This window comes from Phialemonium atrogriseum (genome assembly GCF_030411735.1).
Source record: "Phialemonium atrogriseum strain 8032-3 unplaced genomic scaffold QBC33scaffold_1, whole genome shotgun sequence".
Classification (NCBI taxonomy): Eukaryota; Fungi; Ascomycota; class Sordariomycetes; order Cephalothecales; family Cephalothecaceae; genus Phialemonium; species Phialemonium atrogriseum.
The window spans coordinates 1,430,410-1,452,102 of record NW_026848138.1 but is presented as its reverse complement, the minus strand read 5'-3'; the positions used below and the strand labels follow the sequence as shown (position 1 = coordinate 1,452,102).

Sequence of the window (21,693 nt, the reverse complement as noted above, 5' to 3'; positions counted from 1 at the left end):
TAGCAGCATTAGCAGGATCAAGACTCCAGGTTGGCATGTACTTGCTGCCAAGGTCGGGGGGGAGGGACGTTTCTTGTGAACGAACGCCTTGGCGGTAAAAAGAGGCAGAATCGGGCGCACGGGCGAATATTGTATGCGGAATGCGCCGGCGATGATACCCCATTCAAACTCCTGTGTCAAATTACGGTTCCCATCGAATCGAGACACACTCCAGATTTAGCTTATTATTTTTGGATCCCCACTAAAAAAGAAGCTCGTCAAGCGTCTGGCGCGATGTCACACCGTGCGAGTTTTCCATCCTGCTGTTATTGCTTTTGGGTCAACTGAATCTGCCAAGTTAATATTCCCCTGCCGATTTTTTTCGTTTCCTCCCAATCTGAGAGCACAAGAGCAAAGCCATGCATAGTTAGCCCGAGAGATGGGGTAGACAACGTGTGGACGGCATACATGGAAGGGTTGTCGCAAAACGTCCGGTTGGTGAAAAGCATCCATGTTCGTCCTGAAAGGGGACATCAAACTCGCGATCGGTCTGTTGGGAACCTCTGGCAGTCCAGTGCAGTGCAACCCCCGGCGGTGGCGCCTCTCGATGTTCTCTTTTAGGCCTTGTGCAGTCACTAACTACAGCGCTGGCTGCATTTTTGGGGGGGGAGGGGGGGATTTGGGACGGGGCACCAAGGCCGCCCAATTGCTTCTCGAAGGAACGCCATGCAGCCTGCAGACAGCTGTGAGAGACCCCATTGGGGGGGCAACCGTATGTACATTCTTGCCGTGCATGCTAACGGTGCTGAGTGCTATGCGCATACATGCGTATATACTGCCCCCCGGTCATCTCGAATATATATTTGCCCTTCGAAGCTTGAACCATGATGTGGAGCCGGTCAAGTGGTATCTCGTATTTCGCCGAGATATATCTTGATCTCCTTGATAGAGGGAGGACAGCTAAGAGGCCCCATGCAAGTCGCAATAAAATAAACAAAGCGAGCGAGCGAGGGTGCGCCGTGATGCCGAGCCCAGAGCTTCCAGAAGAAATCGAGTGGCTGGTTGATCGGACTTCCGAGAGGCAACCTGGGGACGTCTGAAAACAAGCTACGGCCAGTGGCCGAGAGCTGCATACATGATGTGTTCTGCCGTATCGTCGAGGGAATCAGAGAAGAGAACGGAACACGGCATATATATATACACACACACATACAATATGAACCCGGCGTCTAGCTTCGACGATGGGATGGATGATGGTTGCTCAACACTCGTTCTTCAACCAGGGCGGCGGGATTCGCTAACCCTCCCACCATCCCCCCCCCCCGCCGTATGCCACTTGCCTCCCGTCTGCGGCGAGAAGCAAAAAGGAATGGAAAGGATGCAACCAACGAACTCCATGTAGGCACCCTTCCCACAACGTCTCCTGTTTCCCGCCCCCCCTTCCCCCCATGCGCTCCTTTTCCTCCGCGTCGCCGCAGGGCTTCCAAAACTGCTCTGGAACCGGCAGCTCGGGGTGGCTGCCTCGAACTGCCTCGACCTGCCTGCTGGTTGAAGGGTACTGTGCACATTAGCTTGCTTGGCCATGGGTGTCGCAGCGTCAAGCGGATAGCTATGGATTTGTCCAAAAGAGAGCCCCGGGCCGGGGCAGGGAAGGGAACGAAGCCGTGCTCTACGTCGTGTTGTGTTTATTGCACATGTCTTTAGTTTATCTCTTCAATCTTCTCCCGGACCCCTGAACACGAGCAAGTTGCATCGCCTTCTAGAACCAGTAGGAGTAGCTCCACCCCCAAAGTAGATCCATGAGAGTGTGGCCACCGGCGACATGCCGCTGACGGTGTTCAAAATCTATCTGCAAATATGATACGCTACATGGGCAACCCATCCCATCCATCCGCCCGCGCAAAATATCATCCAGGACCGCATATATGTATACGTCTCTGACCCCAGTGCCCCTATTTTTGAGCGTCGCTTGTCCAAATAATCGAAATCCCGGGGCCCCCAGGTATAATCAACAAAAATGGCAGTGCTAGAAAAACCCCGTATCACCAATTCACTAAAATGCTCGATGATTTGTCACATAAATGCATATCAGTCTGTCTCCCCCACTCTTGAGTCCGCTTGGGCCCTCGTCGGTGAGTGGGATATCGTATCGGGCCCCCTCTTATATCACCTACACTGGCGGCGTATCCTCCTGGTTGTCTCTGGCGGCGTCGTTATCTAGGGTTGCACTCTGCCGCGAAGAGTTCTTCTTCAGGAGAACAGACTTGGGCCTCTCTACATTCGTGATGCTGTTTCCTCGGCTCTTTGTCAGTTTCTTTGGTTGACGTTTGGAGGGCGGCGTTTCGCCTGTCGACACTTCTTCAGTCAACGGATTATCGCTAGAAGTCCGGCATGGAGGAGCTGGCTGCTCTGATGGCGTGCTGTGCAGGGCATCGTCCCGAACTGGCATCGAGGATGTGACTCCATTCGTCTCGTTAGTCTCGACGGGTGAGTCTGGATTGACTACCGAGCTGGGAGGCGGATCGCTCGTCCTTCGCTCTTGGAAGTGCTTTTTTATTTCGTTTGTCAACACACGCCAAGCAATTCGGTCTCAGTTAGCAAAAGGTCGGCCTTACCTGAGCATCGATACCAACATAGCTGTCCAGCTTCTTCTTCAGCACTTCCGAGCGAACCGGCTTGGCAAGGTAGTCATTCATGCCTGCAGCGAGGCACTTCTCACGGTCTCCTTGGATGGCGGACGCCGTCATGGCAATCACCAGGATATTGCGCACCGCCTGGTTGGGGTCGGTCCGAATAAGCTTTGTCGCCTCGTAGCCGTCAAGCACGGGCATCTGTACGTCCATGAGAATGATGTGATACGGCAGTCCCTCCTTGGCCTTCGTCCGAAGACCGTCAACCGCCTTCAGGCCGTTGTCATAGGTATCGATCCGGCTATACCCCAGCCTTTGCATATACTGCATCGCAATCTTGGCATTGATCGCATTATCTTCGGCGATGCAGATGCGTAACTGGTCCTTGGGGATCTGGTTGAGGAAGGTATAGACATTCGGGCTGACCGAGTCTACCATCCGCGACCGTGGTTCCGGCAACCGGGGAGGAGGCGTCGTCTGGGCATCGCCCGCCACGACCTCGGGCCGCGCTTTATCGAAGGTAACCGTGAACCAGGCCTTGGTTCCCTGTTGTTCCTGGCTTTCCAGCCGGATCTTGCCCTTCATCATGGTCTCAATCAAGGACTTGCAGATGCTCAAGCCAAGGCCACTGCCGCCGTATTTCCTTGCTGTGCTCGTGTCCGCTTGGCTGAAGGGCTGGAAGAGCTTGGCCATCTGCTGGGTTGGTATGCCGATACCCGTGTCTTGGACCCAGAAGGCCAGCGTCGCCTTCTCCTTCGTTTCCGAGTCAACGCGAGCCCCAATTGTGATCGACCCGTCTTCCGTAAATTTCAGGCTGTTCCCGATCAAGTTGCCGAGCACTTGATGGAGTCGGATGGGGTCGCCGTAGATCAACATGGGCGGCAGGTTGATATCCTGTATGATCTTGACGTTCTTCTTCGAGGCCTTCTCCCGGTTGCTGTACGAGACTGCCCGTACCACCTCCCGGACCATCTCCTCCGGGTTGAAGGCAATAATGTACAGCTTCATCTTGTCCGCCTCCATCCTCGAGAAGTCCAAGATGTCGTTTATCACGGTGAGCAGTAGGTCCGCCGAGACCCTGATCGAGTCCGCCATTTCCTGCTGCTCCTTGTTGAGGTTGCTGTCTCGAAGGAGCTCCGAATTCCCGATGACACCATTGAGCGGAGTCCGCAGCTCGTGGGAAACATTTGCCAGGAAGATGGCCTTTGCCTTCGCGGCCTCTTCGGCGAGCTTTACGTTCCTCTTAGCTTCGGCCTCGGCGTCTTTGGCTTTTGTCTCCGCCTCGATCGCCTTTGCGAGCGCACGCTTCTGGAGGGCGACCATCGACACATTCTCGGCGGAAACCTTTTCGACCGCCTTCATGGCGAGGGCATTCGAATAGCTGATGCCGATCTGGTTGACCAGGAGCTGCAGGACGGTGACGTTGCGGTCCGTAAAAGACCCTGGAACCCCTTCCAGGTAGAGGACCCCGAGCAGGGGTGTAGACCCGTGACAGATGGGGATGGCGATGACTGCTTTGCTAAGAGGATTTCTCTGCAGCCATTGATCGCTGACGTTGCCGAATCTCTCGTCGCTGACGAGGTCCCGAAGGAACACGACTTCGCGGAAGCGCGTACAGTAGAGTATGACATTTTCGGCCACGAGGTGGGTTCCGCTCAGGGGGATGCCCGGCATGTGCGCCTCGGCTCCACGTTCCGGATCGCCGCTGGCAGCAACGCACCAGTCAGGCGAACCGTCTTCCTGGACGACGATGGCGGCCAGCGTAGCCGAGCCTCCACACGTCTGCAGGATGACGTCGCACATGGTCTTGAGCAACTCGTCCACCCTCAAGACAGACGATATGACTTGGGAGGACACGAGGATGGCGTGCAGATCAATCATATCGAGGGCAGGAAGCCCCGCACCAACTTCTGTCTGCATCGAGCCTCTCCACGTCCCGAGTCGCTCTCCCTTGAGCTCTGCGATGCCGGCTTGAGTGTCTTCCGCCTGGTCCTCAGTCTCTCCGCCGTCGACGTTCGGGAACTGGACCGAGGCCGCATCTCCGGCAAAGTCGGTCTGTACCCCGGCATCGGCGGTTCGGTGATACCTAGTTGGAGCATGAAGCAGATGGGTATGCTCGGCCTCGATACGGTCAGCGACGCCGATGGCGCCGAGTTGGCGATAGAGACTAACGGCACCTCTGAGGGCTGACCGCGCTGAACGGGTCGCTGAACGTCGAATAAAGAAGTTTGCCATTAAATAGTTCCCCAGAGCCTCCTCGAAGATGAAATTGTGTTCTGAAGCATGGTCTAAAGCTTCCTCATAGTGGCGGATGGTAGTGCCGTGATCGCCCAACAGATCTGCGACCTGGGCGTCGAGGAGCTTCGACCAAGCTAGGTAGTTGACATTGGTGAAGTCCTGCCAGGCCTTGATGCTCTTGTTGATGTCGTTGACCTGCCGCACAGTCTCTTCAACCTCGGATTCAGAGTCGCCAGTCAAGGGCTGTGGGCGTTGCTGCTCGCGAAGGAGTTGCACGCCTGCCAGCGATAGACCGTACACCAACATGGCCAGTCTCGTGTTACGAGCCGACCATATGAGAACAGAGTTCTCGCAGCAGGCCTTGCCGATCTCGATGGCCCGTTCGTAGTGCCCGTAGACGAAAAGGGCCACGAGCTCCATCGTCTCGTAGAAGAGCAGTGATCGGCCGCCGTTATTGGTGTGGGACCCCAGCCAGCCCTTGTAAGTGAGGGCGTTGTGCTGCTCGTCACTTAGAACCTCGAGCGGGCTTGATGTTCGAGTCTTCCCCTGTAGGGCTCTGCAAGTCTGTCTCACAGCGATGAGCATTGTCCCGCCTCTAGTGTCCAGCTGCCAGTTCTGGATCTCCTCGCAACCGTATCGGCAGAACGCTTCAAGGTCGGCGCAGTTCTCGCTCGCGAAGAACCTCAGCTGAGCGCACAACCCATAACTCAGAATGGCCGAGATCCGGTCGCCAGCAGCCGCAGAGCACTCGACCGTGCCCTCTAGTTGGCTGAGAGTGACTCCGATCGGGTACTGGACGTGGCTCACGAAGTTGGCAAAGATCATGTAACCCCTTGCCATTGAGAACGGGTCGCGATATTTATCCAGTAGCTCCAAGCACACTGCTGAGAGGTCCATGGCGAACTGGATCATGTTGAATCGAGATAGCGCAATCATGGCCACGTGGAGGAACGCCATCCCGGATTGCGGGAAGGCCCCGCGGTCCAGATGGGTGTTGAGCATGAAGAGCGAAAGGCTGTAGCAGTGGAGACGATCACTCCACCAACTGGCGCTGACGGTCTCGGCTAAAACCGCACCCAAGGAGACCAGGCCGTCTCGATCCCTCTCGGGAGGGTCCACGAGGGTCCTGCGATCCATGGCCCGTATCCTCACCGACAGACGCTCGAATTCGGCATCGCACTTCTCATAGGTAGGTTCTTCGTCGAGGTCGACACCCAGAGCTCCCAAGCACTGCTTCAGGGTCTCTAGCGCCTGCTTGGAATCTCCGCCTTGGGCATGTATCCGGGACTGCAAGACCCACGCCGCGGCCTTGTCCAGCGCAGTCCTCGCGCCGGCGAAGATGGCCTGCAGCAGAACACTGGCGACGCCGTGGTGGCCCATGTACAGGTAGCACTCGGCAGCCCGTAGGTGTAGCTGGACGGTCTCGTTGTAAGATACATCCTCGGCATCGTCGATCCAGGGATCGGACTGGAGAAGGGCGATGGCGTTGCTGTAGTACTTGGCCGCGGTAGGCCTTGCGCCGCTCTCGGTAGCGACTTCTGCACACTCAAACAGGAGCTTCCGATATGGTAGCCGGTGTGAAACCCCCGTCTTGATGAGGTCGGCGGCTTCGCAGATGTGCGAGGCAGTGCTGTCCTTTGACTTGGCAGTCGAAGAATAGTGCTTGAGAAGGGTCTGAGCAATAACGAAATGCATCTTTCGTGAGTTGCATTCCTCTAGTGCAGCTGCTGCCTGGATGTACCGGTCGTGGGCAAACCGGAACCGGTCGTCCCTCTCGCTTGGGACGATGATGTATGCTTGTATCGCGGCTTGGAGCCCCGCGACGGCGTCTTGCTGCGAATAGGTCTTGTGGTACTGCTCGCCATTCGGCTCTGGGCAGAGCTCATCAACGTCGTAGAACCCCCCATTCATCAATTTGCATATGAAGTCGAAAGAGAATGTCTGCCCGAGTAAAGCAGCCCAGGCAAGTATCGACCTTGAAGCAGGGGGCAGCTCGCTCAGCCGACGGGTTATGAAGGCCGTGTCGAGGACATCGTAGTTCTGTTCGCTCTGAAACTGCTCGAAAAGCCTGTCCAGATCGTAGCGCCATTGGCTGTCCTTGTAGTCATACCATACACACTTCTTCCGGTAGCACGCGTTGAGCATCTCTCTCATATAAAACGGATTGCCAGCCGTCTTGGATTGGATGCCTAGAGCCAGGGGCAGGACCTCCTCTTTTGGCCTGCAGAGCGTCGCAGACACATACTGAACGATATTCTCCTCGCTTAGCGGGGAGAGAGTTATCTTGGTGATTGTCGGGCCCCCGACCTGGGGGAATTCTTCCGACTCTGGGGGGGTCATCAGCCTCTGGACCTTCTCTGCGGGAAATTCCTCGGGCCGGTAGGTGATGATGATGACCATCCTCATCCTTGCTCCAATGATCTGGGTGATTAATTCTAGAGACTCGTCATCGGCGAAGTGGAGGTCGTCCAAACAAAAGCAGATGAACTTGTGATGGGTGAACATCCTGAGGACGTCGAGGAATGTGTTCATGAGACGGATAGACTTGGTCGACGAACCTGTCCGGAGGAAATCCTGGGGGCTCTGAGCGGATACGTCTGCCGTTCGCATTAGGGAGGGGCCAGGCGAGCTTTCCGGCGACGAGCCACGCCTTTTGATGGCAGTCCGGACGCTCTTGGTACGGCTAGAGTCTTGGGCAGTGCTGGAGGGGGACCTGGCCATCGACGGGTCTACAGAGCCGAGCAAGAATTCAGGGAGACCCAGGACCTTGTGCAGCATCGGCCACACGGGGCGGACGTATTGCTTCAACGTCTGGTGGAAAGGGGTCTCGGTGTTCCGTTCGCCCCACACTTGCCGGAACAAGGAAGAGAGGAGATTCAGCAGCGGACCGTAGGCCGTCCTCCTGGCGTTGTCAAACTTGGCCGTCGCGCAATAGCCTCTCCTACGGGCCTCCGGGAGCACCGACTGGACAAGACAGCTCTTTCCAAGGCCGCCCGCTCCTTCGATGGCCACAATCTCGCAGTGGCCACGCCGGCGGAACTTGGCCGACCCAAGCTGCCTTGATAGGCTTGATGAGGAGTCGGCTGCCGTGCTATGCCGCGCCGTGTCCAGCCCAAAACTGTCGGCCACGCTCCTGGTCTCCAAGGACACCGACTGATGTCGCTCCCAGTGTCGCAGGCGAATTGTGCCCGGTGCGGTGGAGTTGCCGGAAGAAGATACCGTGTCGCCCGATATAGTGGCCGAATCGGGCGCGAAGGCGAATGGAGGGTTGAGGTTGCCCCTCAACTTGGGATCAGCGGAGACGCTGGGAGTGAACGACCCGCTTCCCCGGTTGGCACCCTCAGTCGAGCTCGCGCCCTCGCTTGAGAGCTCGGCACCGTCAAGCAACTCGTTTGACATGCTCGAGCCATCCGAGTACCGGTTAGGGAGCCCCTTCTGATTGACAGCATGGCTCTTCGCAAGCCTCTCGATGACCCTCAGCAAATCGGCCGTCTCCTTGTCGCGGCCGATCATCATGGTCGGCAGCATGAAGAACGAAGAGATGTCCCTCGAGGCGATTTGCCATTCCTTCAGCGCCAGATAGTCACCGTCGGCGAGAAACTGCTGGACTTTGACCAAGTCATAGCGCAAACCGCTTGCCGAATGATACCGCTCGTTGACATTCTTGGATGTGCATTTCTGAATTATCCGCCCTATCACGTCGGGAACATCCATGCGGATGGCGGAGACGGAGGGTATTCGGCGCCCGAGGACACCTTGGACGATGTCCAGGGGCGACTCACCTTCGAACACGGGCTGCTGGGTCAGGAGGGTCCAGAACAGGACGCCGAGCGAGTAGATGTCGGTGCGGGTATCTGGTTCGGCGGGCATTCGGCCAGTCTGCTCCGGACTGATATACAGCAGCTTGTTCTTCGCGCCCAGTTCCTTGGAAAGCGCCAACCACCCCGTGCTGGTGAGTCCGTGCTCAAGTGATCGCAAGCCGGAGCCGAAAGAGACGAACTTGACCTCGCTCGTATCGACGTTGAAGTGAAAGGCGTCCCCGCGTATCTCGGCATGGACGATGCCCTGGCCATGGTGTATCACCTCTAAGCACTGACTGGCGCCGATAGCGAAATCGAGGAAATGTTGAAGGCTGATGGCGGGCCCGAGCCGAAAGGTTTCTCTTCGGCTAGCCTCCCACCTGTCATCGACCTTCCGCGCGTAATAGAAGGCCGGGCCGAGATCCAGCACCTTGGGGATATAGTTGGGCCCGGCATGCTGGTATATGGCTACGATGATGGAGCCCCGGTCTCCGGGTAATGGGGCGAGCCGGATGAGGTCGATGGGCTTCACAAGGTGCTCTCCCTGGACATCCGTAGTGGAGATCAGGCTCTTGGCAATGTGAAAGCCCCTTTCCTCGCGGAGGACGTGGAGCGAGACCCTGGCGACGACGGATTCCTCCTCGAACGAGGCATCGCTGGTCGCGGCGGTGGCGGGTGCAGGCGATGCGGCCCCCGGAGAATGATCAGAGCCCACCTCGCTGCGCGGGGTGGAGAGACTCGGAGTGGCTTCGCCAGGATGAGCCCAATGAGTGGAACTGATCTTTGCCAAGGAAGGCGGGCTCGCGGGGTGATACGCCGCTGGGGGGGATAGAACGGTCGTGGTTGTTCCTGTTGTAGAAGGGTATGGCGACACGAATCGGGTGCCGAAGAAATGCCTGGGCAAGCATGGTCAGAGTCGGACAAGGGAGGGCAAGCACCGACGGAGGTGCGATGTGCGAGGGGCCATCCATCCTACCAGTTATCATAGCTCGAATGAAAGGGCGGGAGGGACTCGTCCCAGGTGTATCCGGCGATCTGGCGGAGTCGCTCAAAGATTCGCAACGGAGGGTCGAGCTGGTCGTCGGACACAACAACTGCGGGCCCGTCCATGGTCGCAGAGAGAGGTCATAGACCCTTGACGGGCTCAAGGATTGCTGGATCGTCTTCTCGAATTCGCTGTCGGCGGTCGGAGCGGCATGTTTCGATAACGGTGACAAAGGCGAAGGGCCGCGACTGGAGCACCGGAGCGGTATGACGGCGCAAAACCAGAGAAGCTACCTACTCCGTCCGAGAGGCGAGGTTAGGTAATGTTACGGGACAGCGGCATGGGACCCGCAACCGACTTAGTGGAGGAGCCGGACAGCCAACCACGCTTTTATTTCCGTCCCAACTTTGGTTTGCGGCAAAACGTCACTGCAGATGCTCTCACCTCATCACACCTCACTTTTTAGTCAGGTACTGGAAATGTTTAGGCAGAGAGAGGATGGACGAAGGCGGCCATTTGGGTTTAGGTTTGGGCTTGGCTTTCTGAACCACCGCAAAAAGCACCGAGTTCTCACACGCTCACTGACTCGGCACTACACTAGGGAGGTAATCATGGTTAATTATGGGCGGGTTTTCAATCCCCATCCCGCCTACCACCTACCACCCTAATATTGTCTGGAGATCCCTCCTATTGACATGCCATGTCGCCTGTTCTGTATCTAGGTAGGTAGTGACACCTGCGTCACAGGATCCTTTACCTCGTCACGCTGCCCTACGATTGATTACCCCCCTCATGCTTCCCATGCGAACTCTAGTTTGGCATGCCGTGGATTCGAGAGTCGAATAGGAAACGTTAGCCCCCCACCCAGTTTTGCCTTAGGACCGTTTCTGTCGCAGCCAATCCCGTCTGCGTAGGTGCCACCTACGTCAGAGCGGCGAAAAGATATTCCTGCCGCTCAAGCTTCATAGGTGGAACCCCCTGCCTGCAGCCGTGGACAAGACTAGGTACCTACAGTACCATACCTGAAAGGGGCAAAGGAATTCCAAGTCAGATTCTTATTGCCCCTGAGTGAATGTACATTAGTCGGTTACTAGGCGGAATAGATAGGCCAGGCATGCGAGCAAGCTCTATAACGGTCTATCAACTCTCAAACTCTTTAATATTCTAGAAGCAACTTTGCGGCAGCAGCCATCTCTCTTTCTCCAGCAACAGCCCGTATTAACGCCATTGCCCGAAATGGCCATGTGCTCTAGGAGAGCCAGATTAGAACCCTTGGTATTCCCATAACGATGGGCCAGTATCCCTGATTAGAAAATAACGACATCATCTCCTTGCTCTAGCCAAATGCCGAACCCGCTGAAATTTTATTCCAGCAACTATAACCCGTAACGAAGTGAGGGCAGGTGTTCTCAGTTGGCTTGCCGCGATACCTTGCGGGTGTGGGTGCCGCTGGACACCTTGGACGACGCCCGCTCTCTTGCAGGAATATCCTTTGCCTCCTTGGTGCCGTTGGCAGTGGCAGCAGGGGTGGCAGCAGCCTTCGCCATGTAAGAGAAGCTCTGCTCGAGCGTTCGCTCGGTATTCTTACGCGAGTTGACAAAATCGGGGTAGTTGAGCGTTAGCTCCACAGCACCAAGCACGATGTTGTCTGCTGCCTCGACGCCAAGCATGAACGAGTGATCTTGATTACCGACCTAGAAAATATTAGCTGGGAAGCTCGTCTAGACGGAGAGGACTCGTACCTCGTATCTCCAGCTGCCGAAACGGCCGCGCGAGTAGATGTCCATAGCTTGCAACTTCGGCAGAAGTTCCTTCAGAACGCCCTCTCGCTCCAGCGAAGGGGTAGGATAACCTTGGACAAACTTGCGGTGATAGGTTGAGACGATCTCGTCTTCAGGCTTGATCATGTCGGTGTTGATCAGTCCTTGGATGCAGTCTTTGAGGAGGTTTTCCTCATCGACTGGCTTCATAGACGACTGCGAGACTTCGAGCATGATTGACCAGTACGGCCCCTCCTTTGCTTCGCTAGAATCCGCCTTACTACCATCGGCCAGGTACAGAGTTGGTAGCTTGACGTCAGACTGCGGCTGGTTGTAGGGTGAGTAGTTCGAGAAGATAGTCGCACGGTAGAACGGGCAATTGTCTTCCGGGAAGTAGAGCTGCAGAGATAATCAGCATGGCGATCGATCTGATGCCTTGAAAAGGGGCCCATTCATACCCAGCACTTATCGCCGATTCGCTCTGGTCGTTCTCCACGAATGCCGACTCCGATGACATGAGTTGAAGAGTAGAAGAGTCCCTTGGAAAGCTTGATGAGATCTTGGTTCCCCATCTTCTCGACGAGATGGTCGACAGCCATGGTGTTGATCAGCTTGCCATAGCCGATCGTCTTGCCATCCTTAAGCGTAACGACCTTCTTCTCGGCGTCAACCTTAACAACCTCGCCATCCTTACCGTAACGCTTGTTCTGCTCTGGTAGAGTGTTGGAGACGGCAATCCAGATACCTCCCGTGCCATCCCGGGCGGGGAAACGGAAGGTGGCGTTTGGGCCCCAATTGCCGGCGACCTTGTTCAGGATGACATTCTTGGTGACGAGCTTGACATCGGGTGCAGCCACACGTTCACCAAGCCATTCTGCTTGCATCTGTTGAGGGTCGTGAGCAGGGAGTCCTAGGACAAGAACATGGAGCAGGCCCCTTCTTACCTGAGTTGTCGGCACAGCCCAGACCTTGTAGTTGTAAGGCCTCATAAATATGTCGGCGACGCCTTTGCCCGTCATGCGCAGAATCCACTCGTCGAAGTTCTTTGGCTTCGTGTTCGCAACACGGCACTCCAAGGCGGCATCGATCAGACCGTCGATACACTTAACTTGATCATCCTTGGGCAGCATCGAGATATTGTTCTGGAATGGGTATGGTACCCAGAGCCCCTTGTAGCGCACATAAGAGATGCGCTGGTGGGTATACCAGTCATCCTCCTTCGGCAATGCCTCGTCGATGCAGTCATCGAAATACTTGTAGTGGGAGAAGATAACGTGGCCACCAACATCATAGAGCTGCAGTGGTCCTGATCAGCAAACCCACACATTTCTCGTCGGATAGTTCGTCGACGGCACGTACGAAGCCTTCGGGCGTGACGTCGGTTGAGGCAAGCCCTCCTGCCTTGTCATTCGAGTCCAAGATCAACCATGACGGTCCATTCTGCGCCTTGTATTAGCCAATCTGGGCAATCGGGCGCTGGGGTGACATGGGCGCGCGCACGATATGGTTGAGACGTTTGGCAGCACCCAGGCCAGTTGGGCCGGCGCCAATGATGAGGATATCGACATTACTGTGAAGTAAAATGTCAGTCGAGTGAGCCTAAGCCACGGCGCGCAATTTGCCAAGACCTACATGTCGGCCATGTTGGGCAAGTCGGAGCGTGTTGTCGACGAGTCTCAAGTGTCGGCTAAGTGATACAGCAGCAGTGCTTGAAAAGGGAGGTTCGGCGCGAGACACACAAAGCGCTCCAGTGACAGTTTCTTGAATGGTGGATTAAGATTCCAGAGACAGGCCGATTTGTTTTCGGTGGTTGCTGTGGTAGATTAGGGATTATTTCTCCAGTATGGGGCTGTAAGAAAAAAAGGAGAGCTTGGGATGCACCTTTGGCGGGGCTAAAATTATTTTGGAGCAGGGGTGTGTTCTACAAGGGCAAGATTGTGTAATTAGCTTAGGTACGTGTAGGTAAGTCTCAGGTACCAATTTCCCCTTCCAAATCCTAGCTCCCTCATTCGTTTGGTTGCTTCGAAGGTGCAAACGGGGGGTAGGGAGCCCAGACCCGAGTCCATTGCCACACGAGCCGTGGTTGCACTGTAACCTACTGTAACCCAGAAGGCCATGGATACACGTGTACACACCTCGGCATCCGTTCTCTTCCATCTTTCCTCACGGATAGTTGCAGAGCCTCGTCTTCTTCCCTTGCCTGACCAGAGACCTGGAGGCGAGGCTGGCGGGATTAAAAGAGAAACTTACGTCGTGTGTCCCTTGCGAATCATGTCGGGGGGACCAATGGTGGATACCTTACCGTGCTTTCCTTACAATGCGGTACGCTGGGGCGTACCAGGTACAGTAAATTTACGTCAACAGCTAGAGGTTGCACGTTGAGGAACCATTGGGAAGGACGCAAAAGGCAAATGTCCCCTGCCCGACTTCCATGTTAGTGCCTGGCCACCGACCTCCACTGACCATCCCGCGGTCTCCATCTCGACCTTCCGGTGGGGGTTCCAGTTGTTTCACCATAACGATCAGCATCGGCGCCAAAACCGATTATCGTTGTTGCGTACGCAGTACGTCTGGACATGTGGATAGGTCTCATCCAAGTCCTTTGAAGACTCATCATAACTACCTACCGGCGACACGCCTATCTGAGGCAATTAATTTGTCGCATTGTGCGTCCCACCTGACAACCTGGGTAGGGTACCTACCTACCTACCTAATCCGTACTTCTACCTGGGTTGTTTCACCTGGCGAGCAAACTTCAGTGGGGTTGCCTCAGAGCTGAATCCGTCGCACTTGCCAACATCGAGTGAACAGGGATGGTGGTACGTACAAGGATTCAGATCAGATTGGGCGCTCGGCACTGACTCGGTCCACCAGGCTGAGCACGATTCAAACAGCACCTCAATCGGGCTCCAAAAATATACGGATTAAAGGCCACTTTTATTTATACGAATGTCGAGACGCCATGGGCCGTGCGTGGCAACTCGCGATATTCCGTTGCCAAATGGACAGTGGTGCATGATGCCCACAGATATGCCGTCTGGAAGGCGTCTAAAAGTACGAATCCATACACTAGATCCAGATACCCATTCTGATTAGGATTAACATATCCAGACTAGCCAATGTCGTCATGTCAAAGTTAAATATACGAAGGGGCACGCGCAGTACCGGCTTCCACCGCTATCAGCACCTTCAAGCGATGATGCTACGAGCTTCCACTCCCAGACCGGGTTGATAGTCAAGGTATCGCACACTTAATCTGTGATGCGCCACAAGGGACATTGGTAGTTACAATAGTATGTGATAGCCGACCCGCGACTGTGTGATGCTGAAATCCTGCAATGTTGAGACATGAGGTTGCCTTGAGAGAAAACAGGCACATGCACGTACGCAGTAACCAAGGTACCTAGGTAGGTTAGGTACCGCAGCCACGCCCAGGTAGAGGTACAAGACATACGCCAATCTGCCTAAAGTTGTAGCACTAGGAGATCCATGGATCTTGCATATCCATTCCCGTTTGCTAGTCGCCCTCCAGTGCCTGACCGAGACAGATCTTTCTGGACTGCCACAGCCCTGCCCCTTGATATGGCGAGCAGAATTCAAAGTTTTCCTTACTATGGAACTTCTACCTCAGGGGCTTACGTACCTACCTCTCGTGACGTTCAGTAGAAGGAGCCTAGGGGAGGACGGGAGGTTTCCATACAGTCTACAGATTACGCTATTTTCATTAGCGAATAAGAAGGCCACCATGCGCTGCAAAGCCAGCACTGCTGTTGGCTGATCTAGCGACCCTTTTACTGAGGCCAGAAGCCCCTGTTAATGTTAATCCCAATTCTCCAAAAGTCGACAATAACCTACCCGTGTGGGGCGGGATCAATTACGTGGCGGTCCACTAGCACAAGGTACGAGTACTTCTGCACGCAATTGCTTGTACATGCACCACCTAGGCTTTGCTGAGCCCACTTTTCTTGCCTTGATCTGAAGAAGCAAGGTGGTTCTGGACGCGTAAAGCAGCTTGCACTACCAATAATCCTCTCGTATTACATAGGTGAGGTACCTACTGTACCTGCCAAAACCAGTCCTAGAGTTGAAAGGGAAAAAGAAAAAAAGCCACCCCTTTTCCTTCCATCATTCCCTACCACTTTTTACTATCCGAACTGCCTCCGAACAGGTCTCACCAGCATCGCGATCAACGTCAGGCCGTCGGGAGCCAAGTTCTCAGAGGACGCACATGTTCTCGGCTGCAATTGTGGTTTAACCCTCCATTAAGTGGTCTCAATAGGCTTTGGCCATCCGCTCGTTAGATTTGCTTGTTCACGCCCAATTCTTACCTTCTATCTGGATCCCCCGCCCAAAGACCAGAACCTTGGAATTGAGCGCCAAAGCCAGCCGCTTTCCACTTCGATTTCTTCGACCTGCGCCAATTCAGACAAGATGGGCGTCGATGAGAAGGTTAGAAACTCGGGCGATTCGCCGCGAGACCAGAGCGGGCCGGTCCTCCCCACGGTCAACCAGGACACGGAGAAGCCTCAACCACCAAAGGCAACCATGCACCCGGCGCTCTATGTCGTGTAAGCCTTAGATTCCCAGAGTGCTTCTCCACCAGATGTGGAAGATTGTGTGCTAATAGCGCCGAACAGCTTCTGGATCGCATTGAGTTCCTCCGTCATCTTGTTCAATAAATGGATTCTACACACATTGAAATTCGGTAAGATATCCGGCACGGTGCTGCGGACCGCGTTCCTTGCTAAGACGAAGCCAGAATATCCTGTCATCCTCACAACCTACCACTTGACGTTTGCAACTATCATGACCCAGATCCTCGCCCGGTACACCACGCTTCTCGATGGCCGAAAGACAGTGAAGATGACGGGCCGGGTGTATCTGCGCGCCATCGTGCCGATCGGCTTTTTCTTCAGCTTGAGTTTGATCTGCGGTAATCTGGCATACCTCTACCTGAGTGTTGCCTTCATCCAGATGCTTAAGGTTGGTTTTGTCAACCCAGGAATCTGGACCACTCTGGCTAACATGGGGTTCAGGCAACTATGCCCGTCGCTGTTCTCATCTCCAGCTGGTCACTCGGCGTCTCGCAACCGAACTTGAAGGTCTTCCTAAACGTGTCTATGATCGTCGTGGGTGTCGTTATCGCCTCGTTTGGCGAAATCGAGTTCGTCGTGGTCGGCGTTATGTGGCAACTCGGGGGCATCGTGTTTGAGGCTCTCCGCCTGACCATGGTGCAGCGTCTTCTTAGCTCCGCCGAGTATAAGATGGACCCCTTGGTCTCGCTTTACTACTTTGCACCGGTTTGCGCGGTCATGAACGGCGTCATTGCCCTCTTGTGGGAGGTTCCCAGGGTTTCGGCCGAGGACTTCCAGCGAGTTGGCCTCCTCACATTCTTCCTGAACGGCCTTTGCGCGTTCCTGCTGAACGTCTCTGTTGTCTTCCTGGTAAGTGTGAAATACTTGGAATCAAACGCCGTGCCTCGTGCTGACTAGCCTGCCCATCAGATTGGTAAGACATCGTCACTGGTCTTGACCCTCTGCGGCGTTCTGAAGGACATCATGCTCGTCGCGGCATCGATGATTATCTGGGGCACCCAGGTCACCGGCCTCCAGTTCTTTGGATATGGCATTGCCCTCTCCGGCATGGTCTACTACAAGCTGGGGTACGAGACGCTGAAGGGCTATGCCGGCGAGGCCGGCCGCCAGTGGGCCGAGTTTGGCAACAACCGACCCGTTCTCCGCAAGATCTCGATCATACTTCTCGTCCTTTTGGTGCTGTTCGTGGTGCTGGGCGGTCTGGCTCCTCCTGAAATGGCCCCCCGCCAATACTTTAACCAGGCCACGAACAAGATGGGTATTTCAACCGATTGAACGCCACAAGAGCACTATTTTGGGCGGAAAGGGCTTTACCTTTACCTTGCCTTGATACCGAATTAATGCGGCCTGAGTCCCGATTTCCTTGCTTCGATGTACCCTAATCTGGGCAGCGTTTCCAGCCCACGGGGGACAAGCTGCTTATCATCAACGGGGTCGGCTTCTACGGTAGAAGCATGACAATCACTTCGAGTACATATTTGCGCCATCTTGATGCATCCGGCTTCCAATCATCCTGCGCCGAGCAGCAACAGGTGGATTCTCCGTTTCTTACACATTTTCTGAGGAGACATCGCTGGGATTGAGGCGAATTCAAATCAAAGGTCTCCTGTTCATAGATCGCAAACACGGCGTCTAGCAAAAGGGTTCGGGTCAGGGGAGCGCGCGCATTACATAACGGAGGATTGACGTGATGTACGTTTAGACAAGAAGCATGCCTACTTATCAAATAGACATGCCAGTAATTTCAAAGTCCGCGCCTAGCGAAGGTTGTTAGTCGATCTTGATGGGTGAATTCAGAGTAAGTGAAACTTCCGCTGGCTTTCTTCCCCTTCGAGCTACATATATCAGCGCGTTTCTCGACCTGGTCTGCCACGTACGACCACAGGCACTGGAAAACTCATGGTCCAGTGAGCGCACGGACCCGGGCCGAATCTTCTAAAAATGGAGCCGATGTGGCCGCCCCTTTTCCGGAACCGTTAATTACTTGAAAGGCGGAGAGGAGCGCCGGTCCTCTCGGATCCGCCTCCCACCCCTCTCTGCCTGTCCACCGTCTCCCCGAAAGATCCCACTCAGCTCACATCATGGCCAGATCTCTTCTTTTTCACCCCTACCGTGGGCCATGGAGGAACCAGACCTTAGGTACTGTAACAGATCTGCGCTTGCTGCACACCTACCGAGGCGGCGACGTCGCTGCCAGTTCATGGTGATGTAGGGCCAATAGCTTTGATTCGGGTACCATTTTATGTCCCGTGTCTCATGCACCAGGTTCAACACAAGGCAGGTACGTGTTAAGAACGCAGCCAAGAAATCAGTCTATTCAAACCATACGAGTAACCATCACTCCAGTTCGATCGTGCCTACGCTGGTTAGTATTACATGCGTGCGGGGACATTTAGGAGGAAAAGAGGGGGGCCGTCTTACCGGGAGGCTTCGATGTTGTATCGTAAACAACCCTCGCAATGCCGTCGACTTCGTTGATAATCCGCCTAGTGATGGCCTTGAGGAGACTCCACGAAAATTCGTACGGCTCGGCGCTCATCATGTCCAAGCTGGTCACAGCTCTCAGAATGCATATATACCCGTAAACCCTGGAATCTCCCTGCACACCCACGGCTACGGCACAAACCTCAGTCAGCAAACGTCCCATGTACAGGTGTGCTTGATATGGCAGCCGTGCTCAGGTTTAAGGGCAAGATAAAATACACACCTCTGTTCGTATCAAGCCCAGCATAGGCTTGGGTGATCTGTCTTCTATTAGCAATTCATCTCAGGAACGGTGGGGTGTTTACGCGAACCTCATTGTAAATACCAGCCTCTTTGATCATTGAGATGAAGATGAAATCGGCCTTCCTTGCGATCTCGACTCTTTCGGGCGTGATCTCCCCTATGATACGCACCCCGAGGCCCGGGCCCGGAAACGGATGCCTCATGACGAGATCCTCGTGGATTCCCAGCTGGCGACCAAAACTCCTCACCTCGTCCTTGAACCTTTGAAACAAATTAGCAACCGCGACAAGGGGCTTCGGCGATGGACCTACAGCTCTCGAAGGGGCTCAAGCAGCTTAAGTTGCGCCTCCTGTTGTCACGTTAGCCACAATCTCCACGAGCCCCGCGTAGTCCGACTTACGCCGTTCTGCATTCGCGCTGGGAGACCCCCGGCGTTATGGTGGGCTACAAGAATGTTAGTCATGGTTCTCTAGGGCGCACGGAAGCGGCTAGACGGACACTTGATCGTAGCCGAAGGCCCCTTGAAGCTGAGACTCTCTATGAGATCGGCTGCGCGAATATTAGCTACTCTGACCCTACAAACGAGCAGATAGATTCGATAACTAACCGTAGAGGGTACCTTGGAGAAACCATTCGACCTTACCGGCAAGAGGTGTGTTCTCTGCTTCTTTTTCAATCCTATAAGAGTTTTTTCTTAACTCTCCACAGCTTTCTAGCTGAGTTCGATCAAGTGCGAGCTTACCGGAGTGCCTCAATCTCGAAGAGGTCGATGACTACCCGAGTCAGTATGATGAGCCAGCAGGCTTCCAAGGTGATAACTCACAAGTCCCGCCGATAATCTTCCGCTTAGTCTCAGGTTCCAAAACTCCGGCAAGACGACCAAGGAAGAGCTCAGACCCATCCACAATAGCAAGGTTGATACCTAGATGCTGCTCCAGAGTTTGCTTAACTTCCGCGCCTTCGTTCAGACGCATCAGACCTATAGGGGGGGAATTAGAGAACCAGTCTTATGCCTGTGTATGTCCTATTGATCCTGTCTCTTACCTGTGTCCACGGCTATTGCATGGAACCTGTCGCCGATGGCTTCTTGCATCAGTTTTGCGGCTACTGTACTATCGACACCGCCGGATACGGCACCAATCTGTAGGCTAGTGAGTAAGTCACCTTACAGGCTGGAGTAGGAAGAAACACATACAACTTGCGCGGTGTCTCCGACAAGCTTCCGGATCCGAATAATCTCCTTCTCGGTAAAGTTCTCCATCTTCCAATCTGCACGAGCGCCACACACCCTGAGAGCGAAATTACTGAGGATGTCGGTGCCTCGCGCTGTGTGGGAGATCTCGGGGTGGAGCTGGATCCCTGTCGCCGATACTTGTCAGCTCCTTCTTAACCAGTCTGACACGACCGGGAAGTACAAACCAAAGATGGGCTTCGACTGATGGGCAATGCCAGCGAACTCAGCGTTCTTCGTGCTAGCGATGGTCACGAAGCCCTCAGGAAGACGAACAAGCTTGTCGAAATGGCTCATGAAAACTAGCGAGTAGTAAATGTCAGATACACATAAGCCCTAGCCGGAAGAGAGTCGTTTTCATGTAGGGGTAGACGAACCACGTAGGGAGTCCCCAAGGCCCTCGAAGAGCCGGTCGGCGTGGTGGGAAACCTTGTGGATGGCAAGGTCCGTCTCACCATACTCCCGTGTAGTACCGCGAGCGACATTCCGCTCGTCAATACGCCAGGCGAGTTCCTGGCAGCCGTAGCAGATACCCCTTGGCTTATCAGCGGACCTTGCACCCGTGTCAGTGGCCCCTGTAGCAACTTACAGGATGGGGACCCCGAGATCGAAGACTGCAGGATCCACATCTGGTCGCCATTAGACAATTGACTGGGACTGCAATAATGCAAACCACTTACGGGGAGCTCCTTCATCGTAAACAGAGGATGGACCTAATAGGTGTTAGAAAGCTGGGCTTGTATCGTGCCTTGGACACAAAGAACACATACCTCCACTAAGAATGATGCCAACAGGCTTCCAGGTAAGATCCGCAAGCTTGGTGGAGCAACTGAGCATTTCCGCATACACATTGAGCGACCTCAGACGACGGAGTATGAGATGACTTGTCTGAGATCCGAAATCGAGCACCAAGATAGTCTAGGTATTGTACGTCAGTGGGAAACTGACTGAAAGGCGAACAATGAGGGCTTCGGCATACATACGTCAAAGGTGGTATGCGGCGCAGCCGCTTCCGCTTCAGTGATGTCGCTCATCATGAAATAACTATTTTATCAGAAGGCCCAAAGGTAAGTAAGCAGGCAAGCTGGGTACAAATGACTGATGACCTGACAAGGAAATCTTTTTTTTTTTTTTGTTCTCAGCCTTGTCCTACAGCTTGCTAGGCTAGCACGGCTAGGTACCTAGTTTGCATGAGGGGCAGTTGGCTGTTGGGGGCAGGGGTTCTGTGTGGGGCAAGTGGCACCGGGTCGGTTGTTTTCTGCCAGATGTCCACAGGTGCGATGGCGCTCTCGCCAGCCGCCGCCATTGCCAGTATCACCGCCATCGCCAGCATCGCCGCTATTGCCGTCGTCGCTGCCACTGCCTATATCGCCGCCGTCAACGCCGTCGACGCCGTTGCTACTGCCGCTGCTGTCGCTGTTGCCACTGCTGTTGCTATTGCCGCTGCTTTCGCTGCTGTTCGCTGTTATTGCTGTTGTCGCTGCTGCTATCACTGTGAAGTTCAAACAGAATAGCGATAGCGACTAATATAACTTCAATTGGTAACAGGCTAATGCAACGGAAGTATCTGGCGGCCTTGCTAAATCTTTAGCAGTTGGTAGAAAAATACCTGGTGTTGTACGTATTGCTTTTGCTTTTCATTCCAACTTCGTTTTGGTCTCTCTTTTTTTGGAAGCTAATTAATTACTGGCGGAGCAGAGCACAACATTGACTGGTACAGCGAGCTGTCGCTCTCACATACGTATTTG

The 21,693-nt window shown here is 54.6% G+C and overlaps 4 protein-coding genes across 4 annotated transcripts; 1 reads left to right on the top strand and 3 right to left on the bottom strand.

Annotated features, from left to right (window-relative positions):
- Positions 1 to 1,916: 1,916 nt before the first annotated feature.
- Positions 1,917 to 9,911, bottom strand: QBC33DRAFT_18214 (hsp90-like protein). The gene is made up of 3 exons (XM_060422456.1): positions 9,624 to 9,911; positions 2,595 to 9,543; positions 1,917 to 2,527 (listed from the first exon to the last, which is right to left on the bottom strand). The coding sequence occupies exons 1-3, from the start codon at positions 9,755 to 9,757 to the stop codon at positions 2,150 to 2,152; spliced, it is 7,461 nt and encodes a 2,486-aa protein (XP_060288802.1). The 5' UTR covers positions 9,758 to 9,911; the 3' UTR covers positions 1,917 to 2,149.
- A 761-nt stretch (positions 9,912 to 10,672) lies between these two features.
- Positions 10,673 to 13,291, bottom strand: QBC33DRAFT_521801 (UDP-galactopyranose mutase). The gene is made up of 7 exons (XM_060426488.1): positions 13,025 to 13,291; positions 12,893 to 12,962; positions 12,752 to 12,832; positions 12,337 to 12,687; positions 11,851 to 12,276; positions 11,375 to 11,791; positions 10,673 to 11,326 (listed from the first exon to the last, which is right to left on the bottom strand). The coding sequence occupies exons 1-7, from the start codon at positions 13,033 to 13,035 to the stop codon at positions 11,042 to 11,044; spliced, it is 1,641 nt and encodes a 546-aa protein (XP_060288801.1). The 5' UTR covers positions 13,036 to 13,291; the 3' UTR covers positions 10,673 to 11,041.
- Positions 13,292 to 15,823: 2,532 nt separating this feature from the next.
- Positions 15,824 to 17,262, top strand: QBC33DRAFT_510436 (triose-phosphate transporter family-domain-containing protein; the record flags this gene model as incomplete). Its single annotated transcript, XM_060425767.1, has 4 exons — positions 15,824 to 15,960; positions 16,030 to 16,375; positions 16,429 to 16,836; positions 16,897 to 17,262. The coding sequence occupies 4 exons, from the start codon at positions 15,824 to 15,826 to the stop codon at positions 17,260 to 17,262; spliced, it is 1,257 nt and encodes a 418-aa protein (XP_060288800.1).
- A 1,062-nt stretch (positions 17,263 to 18,324) lies between these two features.
- Positions 18,325 to 20,979, bottom strand: QBC33DRAFT_554037 (class I glutamine amidotransferase-like protein; the record flags this gene model as incomplete). The annotated part of the gene is made up of 18 exons (XM_060429467.1): positions 18,325 to 18,344; positions 18,409 to 18,600; positions 18,695 to 18,731; positions 18,783 to 18,975; positions 19,026 to 19,063; positions 19,115 to 19,158; positions 19,213 to 19,263; positions 19,322 to 19,392; positions 19,457 to 19,487; positions 19,538 to 19,693; positions 19,759 to 19,855; positions 19,910 to 20,073; positions 20,134 to 20,247; positions 20,323 to 20,480; positions 20,535 to 20,574; positions 20,626 to 20,658; positions 20,716 to 20,863; positions 20,929 to 20,979. 18 exons carry the CDS (start codon positions 20,977 to 20,979, stop codon positions 18,325 to 18,327), a joined length of 1,638 nt encoding a protein of 545 aa, XP_060288799.1.
- Between the last annotated feature and the right edge of the window lie 714 nt (positions 20,980 to 21,693).